The sequence below is a fragment of the Pseudophryne corroboree genome, chromosome 4, assembly GCF_028390025.1.
Source record: "Pseudophryne corroboree isolate aPseCor3 chromosome 4, aPseCor3.hap2, whole genome shotgun sequence".
In the NCBI taxonomy this organism is placed as follows: Eukaryota; Metazoa; Chordata; class Amphibia; order Anura; family Myobatrachidae; genus Pseudophryne; species Pseudophryne corroboree.
The window spans coordinates 85,570,390-85,593,954 of NC_086447.1; the positions used below are offsets into that span (position 1 = coordinate 85,570,390).

Consider the following 23,565-nt stretch of genomic DNA (forward strand, 5'->3'; position numbering starts at 1 on the left):
TGACTAGAGATGACAACTCCTTGGCTTTCTCCTCCGGGAGAAACACTATTTCTGGTTTATGTCCAGAACCATCCCCAGGAACAGTAGACGTGTCATAGGAACCAGCTGTGACTTTGGACTGTTTAGAATCCAACCATGCTGTTGTAGCACTTTCCAAAATAGTGCTACCCCGACTACCAACTGCTCCTTGGACCTCGCCCTTATAACGAGATTGTCCAAGTACGGGATAATTACAACTCCCTTTTTTTGAAGGAGTATCAACATTTCGGCCATTACCTTGATAAAACACCCTCGGTGCCATATACAGTCCAAACGGCAGTGTCTGGACTTGGTAATGGTAATCCTGTACCACAATCTGAGGTACTCCTGGCGAGGATGGTAAATGGGGACATGCAGGTAAGCATCCTTGATGTCCCAGGATACCATGTAATCCCCCTCGTCCAGGCTTGGAATAACCGCCCTGAGCGATTCCATCTTGAACTTGAATTTTTGTGTTCAAGGATTTTAAATATAAAATGGGTCACACCGAACCATGCGGTTTCGGTACCCCAACCCGTGTGGAATAGTAACCCCGTCCTTGTTGAAGTAGGGGCACCTTGAGTATTACCTGCTGGGAATACCGCTTATTAATTTCCTCTAGCACAGCCTCCCTGCCTGAGGGAGTTGTCAGCAAGGCATATTTTAGGAAACGGCTGGGGGGAGACATCTCGAATTCCAGCTTGTACCCCTGAAATACTACTTGAAAGAAACAGGGATCCACCTGTGAGCGAGCCCACTAATTGCTGAAATTTTTGAGACGGCCCCCCACCGTACCTGGCTACACCTGTGGAGCACCCGCGTCATGGTGTGGCCTCACAGGAGGCGGGGGAAGAATCTTGATTCTGGGAACAGGCTGACTGGTGCAGCTTTTTTCCCTCTACCCTTGTCTCTGTACAGAAAGGAAGCGCCATTTGACCCGCTTGCTTTTCTGAAGCCGAAAGGACTGTACCTTTGTCTGTGAGGAAACCTGAGGTAAAATTATTTCTTCCCAGCAGTTGCTGTGGATACGAGGTCCCAGAGACCATCCCCAAATAATTCCTCACCCTTATAAGGCTCTCTATGCGCTTTTTAAGTCAGCATCACCTGTCCAGTGACAGGTCTCTAATATCCTCCTGACAGAATGGACATTACATTTATTTTGGATGCCAGTCGGCAAAATATCCCTCTGTGCATCCCCCATATATAAGACGACGTCTTTAATATGTTTTTATGTTTGCCAACTAGTATCCCTGTTTGACAGGGTCACCGACCACGCTGCAGCAGCACTATCTGCAGGTCTCAGTCTAGTACCTGAGTGTGTAAATACAGACTTCAGGATAGCCTCCTGTTTTTTATCAACAGGTACCTATTAAAGTGGCCGTATCCTAAGACGGCAGTGCCACCTTTATTGACAAACGTGTGAGCGCCTTATCCACCCTAGGGGATATCTCCCAGCGTAACTTATCCACCTGGCGGGAAAGGGTACGCCATCAGTAACTTTTTATAAATTACCAGTTTCTTAACGGGGGAACCCACGCTTTCACACACTTCATTTATTCATCTGATGGGGGAACAAAACACTGCCTGTTTTTTCTCCCCAAACCTAAAACCCATTTTTAGAGGTGCTTGGGTTAAAGTCAGAAATGTGTAACACATTTTTTATTGCCGGGATCACGTCACGGATGTTCCTAGTGGATTGTGTATATGTCTCCACCTTGTCGACACTGGAGTCAGACTCCGTGTCGACATCTGTGTCTGCCATCTGAGAGAGCGGGCGTTTTTGAGCCCCTGATGGCCTTTGAGACGCCTGGGCAGGCGCGGGCTGCGAAGCCGGCTGTCCCACAGCTGTTACGTCATCCACCCTTTTATGTAAGGAGTTGACACTGTCGGTTAATACCTTTCACCTATCCATCCACTCTGGTGTCGGCCCCACAGGGGGCGACATCACATATATCGGCCTCTGTTCTGTCACCATATAAGCCTCCTCATTCAACATGTCGACACAGCCGTACCGACACACCGCAGACACACAGGGAATGCTCTAAACGAGGACAGGACCCACAATAGCCCTTTGGGGGGACAGAGTAAGAGTATGCCAGCACACACCAGAGCGCTATATATATACAGGGACTAACTGAGTTATGTCCCTAATAGCTTTTATATAATATACTGTATACAGTGCCAATTTTAATGCCCCCCCCTCTCTTTTCCCTCTTACTGTGCAGGGAAGAGCCAGGGAGCTTCCCTCCAGCCGAGCTGTGAGGGAAAAATGGCGCCAGTGTGCTGAGGAGATAGGCTCCGCCCCTTTTTCGCGGCCTATTCTCCCGTTTTTTATGGAATTCTGGCAGGGGTATTTACCTCATATATAGCCCCTGGGGCCATATATTGAGGTATTTTAGCCAGCCAAGGTGTTTTTATTGCTGCCTCAGGGCGCCCCCCCCAGCGCCCTGCACCCTCAGTGACCGGAGTGTGAAGTGTGTGAGAGGAGCAATGGCGCACAGCTGCAGTGCTGTGCGCTACCTTGGTGAAGACAGAGTCTTCATGCCGCCGATTTTCCGGACCATCTTCTTGCTTCTGGCTCTGTAAGGGGGACGGCGGCGCGGCTCCGGGACCGAACATCAAGGCTGGGCCTGCGGTCGATCCCTCTGGAGCTAATGGTGTCCAGTAGCCTAAGAAGCCCAATCCGGCTGCAAGCAGGCGAGTTCGCTTCTTCTCCCCTTAGTCCCTCGCTGCAGTGAGCCTGTTGCCAGCAGGTCTCACTGAAAATAACAAATTCTAAGACTATAACTTTCTAAGAGCTCAGGAGAGCCCCTAGTGTGCATCCAACCTCGGCCGGGCACGAAATCTAACTGAGGCTTGGAGGAGGGTCATAGTGGGAGGAGCCAGTGCACACCAGGTAGTCTAAGATCTTTCTAGAGTGCCCAGCCTCCTTCGGAGCCCGCTATTCCCCATGGTCCTTACGGAGTTCCCAGCATCCACTAGGACGTTAGAGAAAGATGAGACCACTTTTGGCAGAAAGTGAGGACGAGTCCTCAACTCTACCCTATCCACGTGAAAGACCAAGTATGGGCTTTTATGCGATAAAGCCGCCAATTCGGAAACACGTCTCGCCGAAGCTAAAGCCAACAACATGACCACTTTCCACGTGAGGTATTTCAACTCCACAGTTTTAAGTGGTTCAAACCAAGGTGACTTGAGGAAACGTAACACCACGTTAAGATCCCAAGGTGCCACCGGAGGCACAAAGGGAGACTGAATATGCAGCACCCCCTTCACAAAAGTCTGTACCTCAGGAAGAGAGGCTAATTCTCTTTGAAAGAAAATGGATAAGGCCGAAATCTGGACCTTTATGGACCCTAATTTTAGGCCCAAGGTCACTCCTGTTTGAAGGAAGTGAAGTAGACGGCCCAAATGGAACTCCTCCGAAGGAGCAGCTCTGGCCTCACACCAAGAAACATATTTCCGCCATATACGGTGATAATGTTTCAACGTCACGTCTTTCCTAGCCTTGATCAGGGTAGGAATGACTTCCTCCGGAATTCCTTTTTCCGCTAGGATCCGGCATTCAACCACCATGCCGTCAAACGCAGCCGCGGTAAGTCTTGGAACAGACAGGGCCCCTGCTGCAGCAGGTCCTGCCGTAGAGGAAGAGGCCACGGATCTTCTGTGAGCAACTCTTGCAGATCCGGATACCAAGTCCTCCGTGGCCAATCTGGAACAATGAGGATTGTTCTGACCCTGGTTATTCTTACAATTCTCAACACCTTGGGTATGAGAGGAAGAGGAGGAAACACATAGACAGATCTGAACACCCAAGGTGTCACCAGAGCGTCTACCGCTACCGCCTGAGGGTCCCTTGACCTGGCGCAATACCGCTTTAGCTTTTTGTTGAGACGGGATGCTATCTTGTCTATTTGAGGCAGGCCCCACCGATCCGCGATCTGTGCAAAGACTTCTTGATGAAGTCCCCACTCCCCCGGATGCAGGTCGTGCCTGCTGAGGAAGTTCGCCTCCCAGTTGTCCACCCCCGGGATGAACACCGCTGACAGCGCGCTTACATGGCCTTCCGCCCAGCGTAGAATCCTGGTCTCTTCTGCCATGGCCACTCTGCTCCTTGTTCCGCCTTGGCGGTTTATATGAGCCACTGCCATGACATTGTCTGACTGAATCAGAACCGGTCTTCTCCGAAGTAAGTTCTCCGCTTGACGCAGGGCATTGTATATGGCCCTCAACTCCAGGACGTTGATGTGGAGACAAGTCTCCAGGCTTGACCAGAGACCTTGGAAATTTCTTCCCAGTGCCACTGCTCCCCAGCCTCGGAGGCTTGCGTCCGTGGTCACCAGGACCCAGTCCTGAATGCCGAACCTGCGACCCTCTAGAAGGTGAGCACTGTTCAGCCACCACAGGAGAGATACCCTGGTCCTGGGAGACAGGGTGATCCTTTGATGCATTTGTAAATGGGACCCGGACCACTTGTCCAAGAGGTCCCATTGAAAAGTCCACGCATGGAATCTGCCGAAAGGGATGGCCTCGTATGAAGCCACCATCTTCCCCAGGACCCGCGTGCACTGATGCACTGAAACCTTCTTTGGTTTCAAAAGGTTCCTGACCATGGTCATGAGTTCCTGAACCTTTTCGATCGGAAGAAAAACCTTTTTCTGGTCTGTGTCTAGAATCAGGCCCAGAAAGGTCAGACGCGTTGTAGGAACTAGCTGGGACTTCGGTATATTGAGAATCCAGCCGTGTAGCTGCAACGTCTTCATGGACAGAGACACGCTGTCCAGCAACTTCTCCCGAGACCTCGCCTTTATTAGGAGATTGTCCAAGTATGGGATAATTGTGACCCCCTGCCTGCGCAGGAGCACCATCATTTCCGCCATTACCTTGGTGAAAACCCTTGGCGCCGTGGAAAGCCCAAACGGCAACGTCTGAAATTGGTAGTAACAGTCCTGCACTGCAAATTTCAGGAACGCCTGATGGGGGGGGGGGATATTGGAACATGAAGGTATGCATCCTTTATGTACAAGGACACCATCCAATCCCCCCCCTCCAGGCTGGCGATGACCGCCCGCAGTGATTCCATTTTGAACTTGAACCTTTTCAAGTACAAGTTCAGAGATTTTAGGTTTAAAATGGGCCTGACCGAACCGTCCGGTTTCGGGACCACAAACAGGGTTGAATAATATCCCTCTCCCTGCTGGAGATGAGGAACTGTGACAATCACCTGTTGAACATACAATTTTTGGATTGCTGTCAACACTGACTCCCTCTCTGATGGGGAAGTCGGCAGAGCTGATTTGAAAAACCGGCGAGGAGGCAAGTCTTCGAATTCTAGCCTGTATCCCTGAGCAACAATCTCTACTGCCCAGGGATCCACCTGCGATTGAACCCAGACGTGGCAGAAAAACCGAAGACGAGCCCCCACCAGATCTGCCTCCCCCCGGGAAGCCCCAGCGTCATGTGGTGGACTTTGCAGACGCAGGGGAGGACTTCTGCTCTTGCGAACTAGCTGTGTGCAGCTTCTTTCCCCTGCCTTTTCCTCTGGTAACAAAGGACGATCCCCGCACCTTCTTGTTTTTATTGGAACGAAAGGACTGCATTTGATAATGAGGTGCCTTCTTAGTATGCTGCGGGGGGACATAAGGTAAGAAATTAGACTTACCAGCCGTAGCCATAGAGACAAGATCCGAGAGGCCGTCTCCAAACAACTCCTCCCCCTTGTACGGCAAGGACTCCATGTGCCGCTTAGAATCGGCATCTCCCGTCCACTGCCAGGTCCACAGGAGTCGCCTAGCAGAAATAGACATAGCATTTATTCTGGAGCTTAATAAACAAATGTCTCTCTGAGCATCTCTCATATACAAGGCAGCATCTCTGATATGCTCTAAGGTAATTTGAATGGCATCCCTATCTAATGTGTCAATCTCCGTAGATAAGGAATCTGCCCAAGCCACAACCGCACTACAAACCCAGGCCGACGCCATAGCCGGTCTAGCAATAGTACCTGAGTGAGTGTAAATGTGCTTCAAGGTAATTTCCTGCCTGCGATCAGCCGGTTCCTTGAGGGAAGCCGTATCCTGAGAAGGCAGTGCCACCTATTTGGACAAGAATGTCAGCGCCTTGTCCACTGTTGGTGAAGATTCCCAGCGTATCCTATCAGTTTGTGGAAAGGGATACGCCATAAGAATCCTTTTGGGAACTTGTGGTCTCCTATCTGGAGAGTCCCAAGCCTTTTCGCACAATTCACTTAATTCAAATGAGGACGGAAAAGTGACCTCAGGCCTTTTCCCTTTATACATGTGTACCCTCGTGTCAGGGACAGGGGGTTCCTCAGTAATATGCAAAACCTCTTTAATGGCCATAATCATATACCGAATACGTTTTGCCACCTTCGGCTGTAATTTTGCATCTTCATAGTCGACACTAGAGTCAGAATCTGTGTCGGTATCTGTGTCATCGATCTGAGATATGGTGCGCTTCTGAGACCCCGACGGGCCTGGCGCCACGGGGACAGGCATGGACTGGGTACCTGACTGATCCCTAGCTTCTGCCTTGTCTAACCTTTTATGCAATAGATTGACATTTGCATTCAAGACATTCAGCATATCCACCCATTCCGGTGTCGGCGTTGCAGACGGCGACCTGACATTCAAACACTCCCCCTCCACAGTAAGCGAACCTTCCTCGTCAAACATGTCGACACACGCGTACCGACACACTTCACACACACAGGGAAACTCTTTTCTGAAGACAGTATCCCTGTCAAGGCCCTTTGGAGAGACAGAGAGAGAGTATGCCAGCACACACCCCAGCGCAATAACCCTGGAGACCAACACAAAATGCTTTTCCCCAGCAGCGCTGTGTAATATGTAAACCGCCAATTATGTGTGTCCCCCCCCCCCTCTCTTTTAAGCACCCTTTCACCGTGTGTAAGCAGGGGAGAGTCCGGGAGCTTCCTCTCAGCAGTGCTGTGGGGAGAAAATGGCGCTGGTGAGTGCTGATGGAGAAGCCCCGCCCCCTCGGCGGCGGGCTTCTGTCCCGCTCAAACTTAGTAAAATATGGCGGGGGCTCTTTTATATACATGTACAGAGCCCACCTGTACATGTATATAGTCTTTCTGCCATGCAGAGGTTTATATTGCTGCCCAGGGCGCCCCCCCCCTGCGCCCTGCACCCTTACAGTGACCGGAGTGTGTGAGGTGTATGGGAGCAATGACGCACAGCTGCAGTGCTGTGCGTTACCTCAGTGAAGCTGAAGGCTTCTGCCGCCTGACGACTTCTGTCTTCTGTACTTCTGGCTCTGTGAGGAGAACGGTGGCGCGGCGCAGGGGGTGGACGCCCAGTAAGAACCTGCGTTCACCCCCTCTGGAGCTAATGGTGTCCAGTAGCCGAGGAAGCAGAGCCTATCTTTGACAAGAAGGTCTGCTCCTCTCTCCTCAGTCCCTCGATGCAGGGAGCCTGTTGCCAGCAGTGCTCCCTGTGAAAAAGTAGTAAAAAGTAGAAAGAAAAATCCAAACAAAAATGCTTTCAGGCAGAGAACTCTGGAGAGCCCTCTGCAGTGCACCCATCTTGCTCTGGGCACAGTGTAAAACTAACTGAGGTCTGGAGGAGGGTCATAGAGGGAGGAGCCAGTGCACACCCAGAATCAAAAGCTTTCTTAAAGTGCCCTATCTCCTGCGGAGCCCGTCTATTCCCCATGGTCCTTACGGAGTCCCAGCATCCTCAAGGACGTTAGAGAAAAAATAATTTCACTGCATCTGACATCGCCGTCGCACCAGACTGTTTGAAGCTGTTAATTGTCTATCACTCCTTCATACACACCTACAGATGTGTCCTCATACACCTAGCCTAAAAACGGCATATGGCGCAAGACGCCCAGCGCAACTAAGTTGCTCCAAGTGGTGTAGTGTAGCTGCTTTTTCCTTTACATTTTACTTCTTATTCGCATCACAGACGCAGCAAAACAACACTCACATTGTACTAGACGCCGGGCTGTGATTATAACCGCACAGGAATTACAGTAGTATTAAACATGTACAAAGTCTCAGATGAGGCACAAAGGAACTTTCCGCAAGAAAAAGCCGGAACCTCTGCATTCTAAAGGCCCGTAATCACGGGCAGATGTGGGAGAGATGTGTGCTGAGCGTTCGGGGGGAGGCGGGGGGGGGGTGCATGCAGGCCAGATTGGCGTGCATGCAGGCCAATCTAGCACCAGCGATAGCGATGCGCTATCGATGTGGGGGGTATATTGCTTAAAATCTAAGCAATCTAGTCAGATTGCTTAGATTGTCGCTCCGTGAGTACCCCCCTTAACACTTTGTCTGCAGATTCAAACTCATTCACACACAGATGTACAAAGGTCGCACCTCAAATTGATCACTAGCTAAAAAGTTTTGTTGTTTTATTTGTGCAAATAAGATGCACATTTTGAGCTAGTAAAACGCTTGGCGAGGCCGTGTCGCCGGGAGGGGCTGTTTGGCGCAGCTGTGGCCGCGGTGTTTGAGGGCACAACGGTTTACCATTATCTGTCTGTTCAGCCAATATCTGCTGATTGGCTCAATAATTGCACAGGTGTTAGAGCTGCTGCAATTATATACAATAAAGTGGATTTAAACAGTGTCCAGCACGCAGAGGTATGAGGCATTGTAACCATACACACAATGCAATTAGCATGCTGAATATATTTCCTGAATAGGTCTCTTGCTTTGCATTTTCAGCATAATTTATGAGTTTTTTCTTTACACGTAAATATAAATGATATTGCCTATTATACAATTATTTCTCCCTACATCTAGGAAAACATTCCAGAATAACAATTAGGGAGCACTGCAGGAGGGCCCCATCGCTGTAAAGAAGACCTGACAGTTGTACAATGGTTTCACCTAAAATTGCAGTCATTCGGGACAGACTGAGGGGGGGGGGGGGGGTCCAGCTGCCCGGTCCTACAGAACATGAGTAAATGACCCACACTGCCCGTAATGCCCACATGCCGTAAAACTGATGCTGTCATTGCATTATAGTAAATGTTCGGTCCGTACCTGGCCCAAGCTTTGCCACCGCATAAAGGAGGTCGTAATTGATTACTGGTGTGGCATCATCTATCGGCTTCCAGCCAACAGGGGGCGATACAGGGGGTGAGATGAGGAACTGTTTTGCGGGCTGTGGGGGTGCCAGGTGGAGTTTGTCTCCGCCTGTCTCTGACGTCTGGACCTGTGTGGGCAAGCACAGAAATGAAGGAAAAGTCGTATATACAAACTAGGAAACCATAATGTAATATAATATTACTGTACTAAACCACGTTATACTGTACTAACAAAGGTCTGCGATTACATTGCCGGCAGCCAGCGGTGAGGATACCGACGCCAAAATCCCAACTACTGACAATGCTGATGGCTGGAATCCCGGGTAACAGGGGCTATTATACTACTTGTGGCCGACGCCGGGATCCCAGCCGCCAGGAGTCCCACGGCTATTCCCACTCGTGAGTGTCCACGACACCCATAGAGTGAGAACAGTATCTGTGGCGAGTGCAGCGAGCCCGCAAGTGGCTTTGTTGTGCTCGACCCCCGACCCCCCGCTCGACCCCTGACCCGTGCCACCGTGCAAGGGTATCATTTGCGATCGTCCAGCTGTCTGTACGCTGTCGGTCGGGATTCCGGCGCCGTTATGCTGGCCGCCGGGAGCCCGGCCGCCGGCATACCATAGTACATCCCCTAAGATTGCAGGTGTTCAGAAATGCAGATCAGGGCCGTCTTAACAGCAGTGTAGGCCCCTGGGCACAGCAATGCACTGGGCCCCCTACCCATCCTCCAGCGGTAGGGGAGGGGGGGCGCTATCAGTGGCAGCTTTGATGTCCCGTGGGCGGTAGGGGGTGTTCTATCTTCCGCTCAGCATGTAGGACCTGGAACAGTAATTTTTGATAATTACTCCTTTACTGCACAGATGGGGCTAAACTGTAGAAGGGGGCATTGGGCTGAATGAAGAAGCCCTGGTACATGACTTCCAGGGTGGTAGGGGGTGTTTAATACGTAGGGGAGGAGTGGATTGTGGAGTGGGCTTAATATTCATCATTTTACGGTGGGAGGGCAGCTTGCTTGACTGCAGATATCTCAAGTTCCGGAAAATATATTTCTTAGATTTGAATGGGATAAACAAAAAACTAGAGAGTCCCACCTTTCAGAAGGTTCTGGGGACTTAGGGATCAGAGTTCAGAAGCCAGAGCAATCCACCAATGAAAATCTAAAACTGCATATTAGGCATGTGGAGCTGGAGCAGGGACCAGCTGCTGGAAGGCTGATATCTCTGGTTCTGGGCATAGTAGAGACAAGCTGCCAGTGTCCACCGAAAGGGGAGACTCCCAGTTTTTGGAGTATATCCTCAGAAAAACTCTAAGTCAGACAGAATCAAAGCTATCTGGCTGGGAAGAGCAATTAACAGGCTTGGATGGGGACCACTGCTTTCAAGTCAGATATCTCCGGTTCCCCAGGGCCGATTTTCAAAAATCTGGTACCCCTGGAAAGAGGAGACCCTCAGCTATCAGCCTAGGGCCCTTATACTCCTGGGGCCCTTGGGCAAGAGCCCATTGAGCCCATACGAAAAGACGGCCCTGATGCAGATTCCTGCAGGTAACACACAGACCTTGGATGAAGGTCTGAAGAGGAGAGTAAGAGTCAATGTTATAACAAGGTGACCGACTGTTGCCCGTGGCAATCCAAAGCTGCCACACGGCTCCCTGGTGACCCGTAATACTCAGGACCCAGATGCTACGCAGCTGTATCAACATTCTGCAATAGCTGAGAAACTGCAGAAAAATGTAAAACGCTATTTTCATTTATACGGGGGAGGGCATTATGGTAAATACTGATGCTCTGTGATCTGGTTTTCTGAAGCGTTATTAAGAGTAGAAGATGAAGATCTTGTCAAGACCCTCGATGGGAATCCACCCAATAATCTATCCCATCCTTTGCAGAATTCTATCGTACTTACTTGTGCAAAGTATAGTTTTAGTTTCTTCCCTCTGAACTGCGTTTCATGAAGCTCTATCCTCGCCCGCGCCGCCGCCTTAGGGTTGCTGAAGTTGATCCGTACTCTCCGGAAGCTCTTGAAAAGCTGTAAGGTGACACAGTCATCATACGCTCTGAACAGACCCTCAAATTTCTCCTGGAAGAAAATAAAAAGGACATTTTCATCTCTGAAGAATTATCTAAAAGACTGAACAAAAACATGTGTATCAGCACACCTGGAGATGCTATTCACCTGCTGCTCTGCTATACGGAGCAGCAGTGTGTGCTCTTACCTACTCCCCCCCCTCCACCCCTACAGGACAGTGCGGCCCACGGGTGGGTCAGAAGTGTAGTCCCTGAAAAGCAGGACTGAACTGACCACCTGACTCCTCGGAGAGCATAGCCACCATCAACAACCCGCACTTAGCTATCAGACGTATTCATCCTATACACATAAATTGCCCCTTATTCCCGTCTGTGACTTTAGGCTAATGCTGGTATCAGCCCTCCCCCTGGTGTACAATACCCACACTGAACGTCTCCAGTCACTGTTACACCAGCCAATCAGCTCCTAACTGCCACGTTACAGGATGGGTTAGAAAAATGACAGGAGCTGGTTGGTTGGCACTTTATCACCATGCAATTTATCACTTTTCAAGGCTTGGTACATCTGGCCCACGGTGTCTTTAGATGCCATCACTGGCTGCACCATGGAAATCTACAACAGTGCTATGGCAGCTGCAGATTTTTCTGTCAGACTATGGCCTCCAATGTTAGCGATTAAGCAGCTGCATACGCAAACACTTCTGTGACAGTCATATAACACGCCCCCTAAAGAGGAACCATCTCTGCAGGTCTGAATAGCCACCTCACAGTCACTGCCTATGGCACAGTCAGCACATTTCCAGTACATACCTCTGTGCGTGCGTCTGAAATCACAACTGCGACTCACAGGTGCAACTCAGACGCATATGCAGTAAAAATAAATCGGACATTTACAGCCAACATCAACATAGCGTGATCCTAAATCTATTAAAAATCATCATTTAAGTGCATTTGACTGTTCCTTGAGGCAGCCATTTTGTGGGCTCACATATAGAAGAATGCAGCTTTTCAATTCACTAGGGTCACATTACCTTATCCCCCCTACAATTCCAATCTGTGGGTGGCGACAAGGGGTTGTGCCCATAGCACCAAAGGGGGGGAGGGGCACCCATTTTGGCTGGTCTATTACACAATGGCGTCGTTGCCTAGCACTGAAGGTAAAAAGATGCCCTGGCTTCCTTCCAGGACTGTCATGGGATAATATAAACCATGCTGTAGAACTGCCCCAGAATATGAATCTGTGCCTAACTCTGCAGGTGTATACTGTAGGTGTGTTTTTCATGTTTGTGTGGTGCATGGGGGCCCCTTACAAAATACTGCTACTATGGTGGACCCCCCACCCCCGCTGATCAGGGAAGGCCCCAGGGTAACGCTACAAATAAAATTGTCAATATGATATGCTGGGGCTGGAGAGAGATAAAGTACCAACCAATCAGCTCCTAACTGTAATTTTTTCAAACACAGCCTGTAACATGGCGGTTAGGAGCTGATTTGTTAGTACTTTTGGGCAGATGTACTTAGCCTTGGAGAGTGATAAACTGGAGAAAGGTAAAGTGCCAGCTAATTAGCTCCTAACTGCCATTTTAAAGGCTGTGTTGAAAAATGACAGTTAGGAGCTGATTGGTTGGTGCAGTAGTTTATCTCTCTCCAAGCTTTGATACATGCCCCATAATGTGTAAATACTCCCCACACTACAGATGTGTTAAACACACTGTAGTGCCCCGTTCACATTATGCTCCCCATTTAAAATATGCCACAGCGCTCCCCATGCTGATGATGTAGTTATGTGAGGGGTTCCCCATAGGAGCCCCTGGGCAACCACTGTCACTCACTAATGATAAAATCACACGTCACACGTACAGAGTCGGTCACAATTATTAGTGGATTATAAAGAATGCACAATGACTCATGCACTATATATATCTATATAATAACTGTAGTAGGTCTATTCAGCCTCCTCAAAGTGTGTGCCGTGGAAGTCAGGGCGTGATGCCCAATGGTTCCACTGCAAGGGAGAAGGGACATACCTAGGAGAGGATGATTGGCTGCCGGGTACGGGCAGGTATGGGAGCAGGACAGAGCAGGGGCAACATGGAGAGGGGGGGGGGGGGGGGGGGTCAGCTGAGGAGTGCATGACAGAACAGATGGGGGGGGGGGGGGGGGGGGGTTAGCAGCCTGAGGTGACCAATAACCTTATTTTATATTTTTACACAAGAACGATCGTTTTGCACTTTTCATTAAATAAGCGTTTCCTGCGCACATGGAGTTACTTTACATATGTATAAAAAGTCACTTCATTTAACAAGACTTAAATGTACCACCAGGGCAGTAAATAAATGATGACTACACATCAGAATGGCATATAAACGGACGCCAACTACCACCATACAGTATATATTATATTGCTAAAGCTAATCAGTCACATTAACCTGCACTGCGATCAGAGTTCAGGAACATCACTGGGCAATCACATCCCCCCCCAGCAGCACCAACACCCCAAGTGTGTAATGTAATCCTGTGCTCTGCGGCGGCCCTACCGGACACACAACATGTGATATAAACGCACAATGGAATATAAGGTCGGGCTTATCTGTATACCATAACCAGACTCTGAGACACTTGGTATTTCGCAGATACCTGCTGACATCTGCACACAGCACAATAACCTGACATTTCCATTCTCAATGACGACTTACCTCTACCCTAAATGTTATCTTCATCTTTTGAACAAGATGTCGTCTAGAAGACAAAGCACCGTCGGGGACTTAACCCTTTCCCCTAAATCACTCTGCGATACTTACTGCGGTGTATGTGACGATCTTTACCTAAGCACTGTGGTTTATCTAAGGCCAACTCAGGCGTGACTCCGCACAGTAAATCTCTATTGTAGCTTATGCTGGTTTTGTGTGATACAAACACTGCACATTACATGCAAGTGCAGGTTTGCAGCACATTCCTGATATACTCTGTGCTGCTGTGGACCCGGCTCCCGGCCCTGTTACATGCAGCATCAGTGTCATCACTAAATAAGATTTTAAACCTACCGGTAAATCTTTTTCTCGTAGTCCGTAGTGGATGCTGGGACTCCGTAAGGACCATGGGGATAGACGGGCTCCGCAGGAGACATGGGCACCTTAAGAAAGACTTTGGATCTGGGTGTGCACTGGCTCCTCCCTCTATGCCCCTCCTCCAGACCTCAGTTAGAGAAACTGTGCCCAGAGGAGATGGACAGTACGAGGAAAGGATTTTTGTTAATCTAAGGGCAAGATTCATACCAGCCACACCAATCACACCGTATAACTTGTGATATACTATCTAGTTAACAGTATGAAAACAACATATCATCGGTCCAAAACCGATGAAACATAACCCTTATGTAAGCAATAACTATATACAAGCCTTGCAGAAGTAGTCCGCACTGGGGACGGGCGCCCAGCATCCTCTACGGACTACGAGAAAAAGATTTACCGGTAGGTTTAAAATCTTATTTTCTCTAACGTCCTAGAGGATGCTGGGACTCCGTAAGGACCATGGGGATTATACCAAAGCTCCCAAACGGGCGGGAGAGTGCGGATGACTCTGCAGCACCGATTGAGCAAACAGGAGGTCCTCCTCAGCCAGGGTATCAAACTTATAGAACTTTGCAAAAGTGTTTGAACCCGACCAAGTAGCAGCTCGGCACAGCTGTAGTGCCGAGACCCCTCGGGCAGCCGCCCAAGATGAGCCCACCTTCCTAGTGGAATGGGCCTTAACCGATTTTGGTAACGGCAATCCTGCCGTAGAATGCGCCTGCTGAATCGTGTTACAGATCCAGCGAGCAATAGTCTGCTTTGAAGCAGGGCCGCCAACCTTGTTGGCTGCATACAGGACAAACAGTGCTTCCGTTTTTCTGATCCTAGCCGTTCTGGCCGCGTAAATTTTCAAAGCCCTGACCACATCAAGGGACTCGGAATCCTCCAAGCCACGTGTAGCCACAGACACGACAATAGGTTGGTTCATATGAAAGGATGAGACCACCTTAGGTAGGAATTGAGGACGGGTCCGCAATTCCGCTCTATCCATATGGAAAACCAGATAGGAGCTTTTATGTGATAAAGCCGCTAATTCCGAAACTCGCCTAGCCGAAGCCAAGGCTAACAACATGACCACCTTCCAAGTGAGATATTTCAACTCCACTGTTTTAAGTGGTTCAAACCAATGTGACATAAGGAAACTTAACACCACGTTAAGGTCCCAAGGCGCCACTGGAGGTACAAAAGGAGGCTGAATATGCAGTACTCCCTTCACAAAAGTCTGTACTTCAGTTAGCGAGGCCAATTCCTTTGAAAGAAAATTGATAAGGCCGAAATCTGAACTTTAATGGAGCCTAATTTTAGGCCCAAATTCACTCCAGTTTGTAGGAAGTGAAGCAAACGGCCTAGATGGAATTCTTCCGTAGGAGCATTCCTGGCCTCACACCAAGAAACATATCTTCGCCATATTAGGTGATAATGTTTAGATGTCACGTCCTTCCTAGCCTTTATTAGCGTAGGAATGACCTCATCCGGAATACCTTTTTCCGCTAGGATCCGGCGTTCAACCGCCATGCCGTCAAACGCAGCCGCGGTAAGTCTTGGAACAGACAGGGACCCTGTTGCCAGAGGTCCTGTCTTAGAGGAAGAGGCCACGGATCTTCTGCGAGCATTTTCTGCAGATCCGGACACCGGGTCCTTCGTGGCCAACTGGAACAATGAGGATTGTTCTCATTCCTCTCTTTCTTATTATTTTCAACACCTTGGGTATGAGAGGAAGAGTAGGAAATACATAGACCGATTGGAACACCCACGGTGTCACTAGGGCATCTACAGCTACCGCCTGAGGGTCTCTTGACTTGGTGCAATACCTCTGTAGCTTTCTGTTGAGGCGGGACGCCATCATGTCTATCTGGGGCAGTCCCCACTGACTTGCAATCTGTGCAAAGACTTCCTGATGAAGTCCCCACTCTCCCGGATGCAGGTCGTGTCTGCTGAGGAAGTCTTCTTCCCAGTTGTCCACTCCCGGAATGAACATTGCTGACAGTGCGCTTACATGATCCTCCGCCCAGCAAAGAATTCTGGTGGCTTCCGCCATCGCCACTCTGCTCCTTGTGCCGCCTTGGAGGTTTACATGAGCTACTGCGGTGACGTTGTCTGACTGGATCAGAACTGGTTGGTCGCGAAGTAAGGTCTCCGCTTGACGTAGGCCGTTGTATATGGCCCTCAGTTCCAGGATGTTGATGTGAAGACAAGTCTCTTGACTTGACCAAAGACCTTGGAAATTTTTTTCCCTGTGTGACTGCTCCCCAACCTCAGAGGCTCACATCCGTGGTCACCAGGATCCAGTCCTGAATGCCGAACCTGCGGCCCTCTAGAAGGTGAGCACTCTGCAGCCACCACAGGAGAGATACCCTGGCCCTGGGGGACAGGGTGATCAACTGATGAATCTGTAGATGTGACCCGGACCACTTGTCCAGTAGGTCCCATTGGAAGGTCCTCGCATGGAACCTGCCGAAGGGAATGGCCTCGTATGATGCCACCATCTTTCCCAGGACCCGAGTGCAGTGATGCACTGACACCTGTTTTGGCTTTAATAGTTTTTTAACCAGAGTCATTAGTTCCTGGGCCTTCTCCATCGGAAGATAAACCCATTTCTGGTCCGTATCCAGAATAATACCCAAGAAGGGCAGACGAGTCATAGGAACCAACTGTGACTTCGGGATAATGAGAATCAAGCCGAGTTGCTGTGACACCTTCAGCGAAAGTGACACTGTTCAACAACTGCTCTTTTGATCTCGCCCTTATTAGGAGATCGTCCAAGTATGGGATAATTGTGACTCCTTGCTTGCGTAGGAGCACCATCATTTCCGCCAATTACCCTGAAATTGGTAATGACAATACTGTATCGCAATTCTCAGGTACGCCTGATGGGGTGGATAAACGGGAACATGAAGGTATGCAGCCTTCATGTCTAGATACACCATAAAATCCCCCCCTTCCAGGCTGGCGATGATCGTTCTAAGCGATTCCACCTTAAATTTGAACCTTTTCAAGTATAGGTTCAGAGATTTTAATTTTAAAATAGGTCTGACCGAACCGTCCGGTTTCGGGACTACAGCCAAGGTTGAGTAATATCCCATTCCCTGTTGAAGGAGGGGAACCTTGAGCACCACCTGTTGGAGATACAATGTGTGAATTGTATTTAATATTATCCCCCTGTCTGGGGGAGAAGCCGGTATGGCCGATAAGGAAGAACGGCGAGGGGCACCTCTTCGAATCCCAGCTTGTAACCTTGAGAAACAATTTCTATTGCCCAGGGATCCACCTGTGAGTGAACTCAGATGTGGCTGAAGAGTCGAAGACGCGCTCCCACTGGGGCGGACTCCCTTAGGGGAGCCCCAGCATCATGCGGTGGATTTAGTAGATGCCGGGGAGGACTTCTGTTCCTGGGAACTAGCTGTGCCCTGTGCCCTTACCTCTGGTAAGAAAGGACGCTCCACGTACTTCCTTGTTTTTCTGCGACCGAAAGGACTGCATTTGATAATGTCGTGCTTTCTTAGGCTGTAAGGGAATATAAGGCAAAAGATCAGATTTACCAGCTATAGCTGTGGAGACCAGGTCCGAGAGCCCTTCTCCACACCATTCCTCACCGTTGTACGGTAAAACCTCCATATGCCTCTTTTAGTCGGCATCACCTGTCCATTGCATGTTCCACCGGATACGTCTAGCAGAAATCGACATAGCGTTGACTCTAGAACCCAGTAGACCAATGTCTCTTTGGGCATGTCTTATATATAAGACAGCATCTTTTATATATATATATCATAGGGTCAATAACATGGTATCCTTATCTAGGGTTTCAATCTCCGCTGATAAGCTATCTGTCCACGCTGCTACAGCGCTATAAACCCATGCCGACACAATCGCCGGTCTGAGTAGTGTACCAGAATGTGTGTAAATGGACTTCAATATACTTTTCTGCATGCTATCTGCAGGATCCCTGAGGGTAGCTGTATCTTGGTATGTCAGCGCTACCTTTTGGGTAAACTTGTTAACGCCTTGTCCACCCTAGGGGAGGATTCCCATCGTATCCTGACCCAAGCAGGGAAAGGATACGCCATGAGAATTCTTTTGGTTAACTGCAGTTTCTTGTCTGGAGATTCCCGCTCTTTTTCACACAATTCATTTGGTTCATGAGAGGGGGGAAATGTTATCTCAGCTTTCTTCCCCTTAAAATAAGAATTTACTTACCGATAATTCTATTTCTCGTAGTCCGTAGTGGATGCTGGGGACTCCGTCAGGACCATGGGGATTAGCGGCTCCGCAGGAGACAGGGCACAAAAGTAAAAGCTTTAGGATCAGTGGTGTGCACTGGCTCCTCCCCCTATGACCCTCCTCCAAGCCTCAGTTAGGATACTGTGCCCGGACGAGCGTACACAATAAGGAAGGATTTTGAATCCCGGGTAAGACTCATACCAGCCACACCAATCACACTGTACAACCTGTGATCTGAACCCAGTTAACAGCATGATAACAGCGGAGCCTCTGAAAAGATGGCTCACAACAATAATAACCCGATTTTTGTAACAATAACTATGTACAAGTATTGCAGACAATCCGCACTTGGGATGGGCGCCCAGCATCCACTACGGACTACGAGAAATAGAATTATCGGTAAGTAAATTCTTATTTTCTCTGACGTCCTAAGTGGATGCTGGGGACTCCGTCAGGACCATGGGGATTATACCAAAGCTCCCAAACGGGCGGGAGAGTGCGGATGACTCTGCAGCACCGAATGAGAGAACTCCAGGTCCTCCTCAGTCAGGGTGTGCCCCTGACCAAGTAGCTGCTCGGCAAAGTTGTAAAGCCGAGACCCCTCGGGCAGCCGCCCAAGATGAGCCCACCTTCCTTGTGGAATGGGCATTTACATATTTTGGCTGTGGCAGGCCTGCCACAGCATGTGCAAGCTGAATTGTACTACACATCCAACTAGCAATCGTCTGCTTAGAAGCAAGAGCACCCAGTTTATTGGGTGCATACAGGATAACAGCAAGTCAGTTTTCCTGACTCCAGCCGTCCTGGAAACCTATATTTTCAGGGCCCTGACAACATCTAGCAACTTGGAGTCCTCCAAGTCCCTAGTAGCCGCAGGTACCACAATAAGCTGGTTCAGGTGAAACACTGACACCACCTTAGGGAGAAACTGGGGACGAGTCCGCAGCTCTGCCCTGTCCGAATGGACAATCAGATATGGGCTTTTGTGAGACAAAGCCGCCAATTCTGACACTCGCCTGGCCGAGGCCAGGGCCAACAGCATGGTCACTTTCCATGTGAGATATTTCAAATCCACAGATTTGAGCGGTTTAAACCAATGTGATTTGAGGAATCCCAGAACTACGTTGAGATCCCACAGTGCCACTGGAGGCACAAAAAGGGGGTTGTATATGCAGTACTCCCTTGACAAACTTCTGGACTTCAGGAACTGAAGCCAATTCTTTCTGGAAGAAAATCGACAGGGCCGAAATTTGAACCTTAATGGACCCCAATTTGAGGCCCATAGACACTCCTGTTTGCAGGAAATGCAGGAATCGACCGAGTTGAAATTTCTTCGTGGGGCCTTCCTGGCCTCACACCACGCAACATATTTTCGCCACATGTGGTGATAATGTTGTGCGGTCACCTCCTTCCTGGCTTTGACCAGGGTAGGAATGACCTCTTCCGGAATGCCTTTTTCCCTTAGGATCCGGCGTTCAACCGCCATGCCGTCAAACGCAGCCGCGGTAAGTCTTGGAACAGACATGGTACTTGCTGAAGCAAGTCCCTTCTTAGCGGCAGAGGCCATGAGTCCTCTGTGAGCATCTCTTGAAGTTCCAGGTACCAAGTCCTTCTTGGCCAATCCGGAGCCACGAGTATAGTTCTTACTCCTCTACGTCTTATAATTCTCAGTACCTTGGGTATGAGAAGCAGAGGAGGGAACACATACACTGACTGGTACACCCACGGTGTTACCAGAGCGTCCACAGCTATTGCCTGAGGGTCTCTTGACCTGGCGCAATACCTGTCCAGTTTTTTGTTCAGGCGGGACGCCATCATGTCCACCTTTGGTCTTTCCCAATGGTTCACAATCATGTGGAAGACTTCCCGATGAAATCCCCACTCTCCCGGGCGTCGGAATGAACACTGCTGACAGTGCTATCACCTGATTTTCCGCCCAGCGAAGAATCCTTGCAGTTTCTGCTATTGCCCTTCTGCTTCTTGTGCCGCCCTGTCTGTTTACGTGGGCGACTGCCGTGATGTTGTCCCACTGGATCAATACCGTCTGACCTTGAAGCAGAGGTCTTGCTAAGCTTAGAGCATTGTAACTTGCCCTTAGCTCCAGTATATTTATGTGGAGAGAATTCTCCAGACTTGATCACACTCCCTGAAAATTTTTTCCCTGTGTGACTGCTCCCCAGCCTCTCAGGCTGGCATCCCTGGTCACCAGGACCCTTCCTGAATGCCGAATCTGCGGTCCATTAGTAGATGAGTACTTTGCAGCCACCGCAGAAGAAACACCCTTGTCCTTGGAGACAGGGTTATCCGCTGATGCATCTGAAGATGCGATCCGGACCATTTTTCCAGCAGATCCCACTGAAAAGTTCTTGCATGAAAACTGCCGAATGGAATCGCTTCGTAAGAAGCCACCATTTTTCCCAGGACCCTTGTGCAATGATGCACTGACACTTTTCCTGGTTTTAGGAGGTTCCTGACTAGCTCGGATAACTCCCTGGCTTTCTTCTCCGGGAGAAACACCCTTTTCTGGACTGTGTCCAGAATCATCCCTAGGAACAGCCGATGTGTCGTCGGAAACAACTGCGGTTTTGGAATATTTAGAATCCACCCGTGCTGTCGTAGAACTACTTGAGATAGTGCTACTCCGACCTCCAACTGTTCTCTGGACCTTGCTCTTATCAGGAGGTCGTCCATTTTCTTTGAAGAAGAATCATCATTTCGGCCATTACCTTGGTAAAGACCCGGGGTGCCGTGGACAATCCAAACGGCAGCGTCTGAAACTGATAGTGACAGTTCTGTACCACGAACCTGAGGTACCCTTGGTGAGAAGGGCAAATTGGGACATGGAGGTAAGTATCCCTGATGTCCCGGGACACCCTAAAGTCCCCTTCTTCCTGGTTCGCTATCACTGCTCTGAGTGACTCCATCTTGATTTGAACCTTTGTAAGTGTTCAAATATTTCAGATTTAGAATAGGTCTCACCGAGCCTTCTGGCTTCAGTACCACAACATAGTGTGGAATAATACCCCTTTCCTTGTTGTAGGAGGGGTACTTTGATTATCACCTGCTGGGAATACAGCTTGTGAATTGTTTCCAATACTGCCTCCCTGTCGGAGGGAGACGTTGGTAAAGCAGACTTCAGGAACCTGCGAGGGGAAACGTCTCGACTTTCCAATCTGTACCCCTGGGATCCTACTTGTAGGATCCAGGGGTCCTGTACGGCCCCAGCGTCATGCTGAGAAACTTGGCAGAAGCGGTGGAGGCTTCTGTTCCTGGGAATGGGCTGCCTGCTGCAGTCTTCTTCCCTTTCCTCTATCCCTGGGCAGATATGACTCTTATGGGGATGAAAGGACTGAGGCTGAAAAGACGGTGTCTTTTTCTTCAGAGATGTGACTTAGGGTAAAAACGGTGGATTTTCCAGCAGTTGCCACCAGGTCCGATGGACCGACCCCAAATAACTCCTCCCCTTTATACGGCAATACTTCTTTGTGCCGTTTGGAATCTGCATCACCTGACCACTGTCGTGTCCATAAACATCTTCTGGCAGATATGGACATCGCACTTACTCTTGATGCCAGAGTGCAAATATCCCTCTGTGCATCTCGTATATATAGAAATGCATCCTTTAAATGCTCTATAGTCAATAAAATACTGTCCCTGTCAAGGGTATCAATATTTTTAGTCAGGGAATCCGACCAAGCCACCCCAGCTCTGCACATCCAGGCTGAGGCGATCGCTGGTCGCAGTATAACACCAGTATGTGTGTATATACTTCTTAGGATATTTTCCAGCCTCCTATCAGTTGGCTCCTTGAGGACGGCCCTATCTGGAGACGGTACCGCCACTTGTTTTGATAAGCGTGTGAGCGCCTTATCCACCCTAAGGGGTGTTTCCCAACGCGCCCTAACTTCTGGCGGGAAAGGGTATACCGCCAATAATTTTCTATCGGGGGAAACCCACGCATCATCACACACTTCATTTAATTTATCCGATTCAGGAAAAACTACAGGTAGTTTTTTCACACCCCACATAATACCCTTTTTTGTGGTACTTGTAGTATCAGAAATATGTAACACCTCCTTCATTGCCCTTAACAAGTAACGTGTGGCCCTAAAGGAAAATACGTTTGTTTCTTCACCGTCGACACTGAAATCAGTGTCCGTGTCTGTGTCGACCGACTGAGGTAAATGGGCGTTTTAAAGCCCCTGACGGTGTTTGAGACGCCTGGACAGGTACTATTTTGTTTGCCGGCCGTCTCTGTTGACATTATCACGTAATTCCTTGAATAAGCCATCCATTCCGGTGTCGACTCCCTAGAGAGTGACATCACCATTACAGGCAATTGCTCCGCCTCCTCACCAACATCGTCCTCATACATGTCGACACACACGTACCGACACACAGCACACACACAGGGAATGCTCTGATAGAGGACAGGACCCCACTAGCCCTTTGGGGAGACAGAGGGAGAGTTTGCCAGCACACACCAAAAACGCTATAATTATACAGGGACAACCTTTATATAAGTGTTTTTCCCTTATAGCATTTTAATATATATAGTCATATCGCCAAATAAGTGCCCCCCCTCTCTGTTTTAACCCTGTTTCTGTAGTGCAGTGCAGGGGAGAGCCTGGGAGCCTTCCCACCAGCATTTCTGTGAGGGAAAATGGCGCTGTGTGCTGAGGAGAATAGGCCCCGCCCCCTTTTCGGCGGGCTTCTTCTCCCGTTTTTCTGAGACCTGGCAGGGGTTAAATACATCCATATAGCCCCCAGGGGCTATATGTGATGTATTTTTAGCCAGAATAAGGTACTATCATTGCTGCCCAGGGCGCCCCCCCCAGCGCCCTGCACCCTCAGTGACCGCTGCTATGAAGTGTGCTGACAACAATGGCGCACAGCTGCAGTGCTGTGCGCTACCTTATGAAGACTGAAAAGTCTTCTGCCGCCGGTTTCTGGACCTCTTCACTTTTCGGCATCTGCAAGGGGGTCGGCGGCGCGGCTCCGGGACGAACCCCAGGGTGAGACCTGTGTTCCGACTCCCTCTGGAGCTAATGGTGTCCAGTAGCCTAAGAAGCCAATCCATCCTGCACGCAGGTGAGTTCACTTCTCTCCCCTAAGTCCCTCGATGCAGTGAGCCTGTTGCCAGCAGGACTC

The 23,565-nt window shown here is 49.5% G+C and overlaps 1 protein-coding gene across 3 annotated transcripts in view; it reads right to left on the reverse strand.

Annotated features, from left to right (window-relative positions):
* RCAN2 (regulator of calcineurin 2) overlaps positions 1–23,565 on the reverse strand; it is a 221,484-nt gene that overhangs the window by 39,585 nt on the left and 158,334 nt on the right. For all 3 annotated transcript variants that reach the window (XM_063915220.1, XM_063915219.1, XM_063915221.1), the window contains 2 exons: positions 11,004–11,177; positions 9,056–9,227 (listed from right to left, as the gene is read on the reverse strand). In XM_063915220.1, the coding sequence (XP_063771290.1) occupies positions 9,056–9,227; positions 11,004–11,177 (346 nt within the window). The remainder of the gene's footprint in view (positions 1–9,055; positions 9,228–11,003; positions 11,178–23,565) is intronic.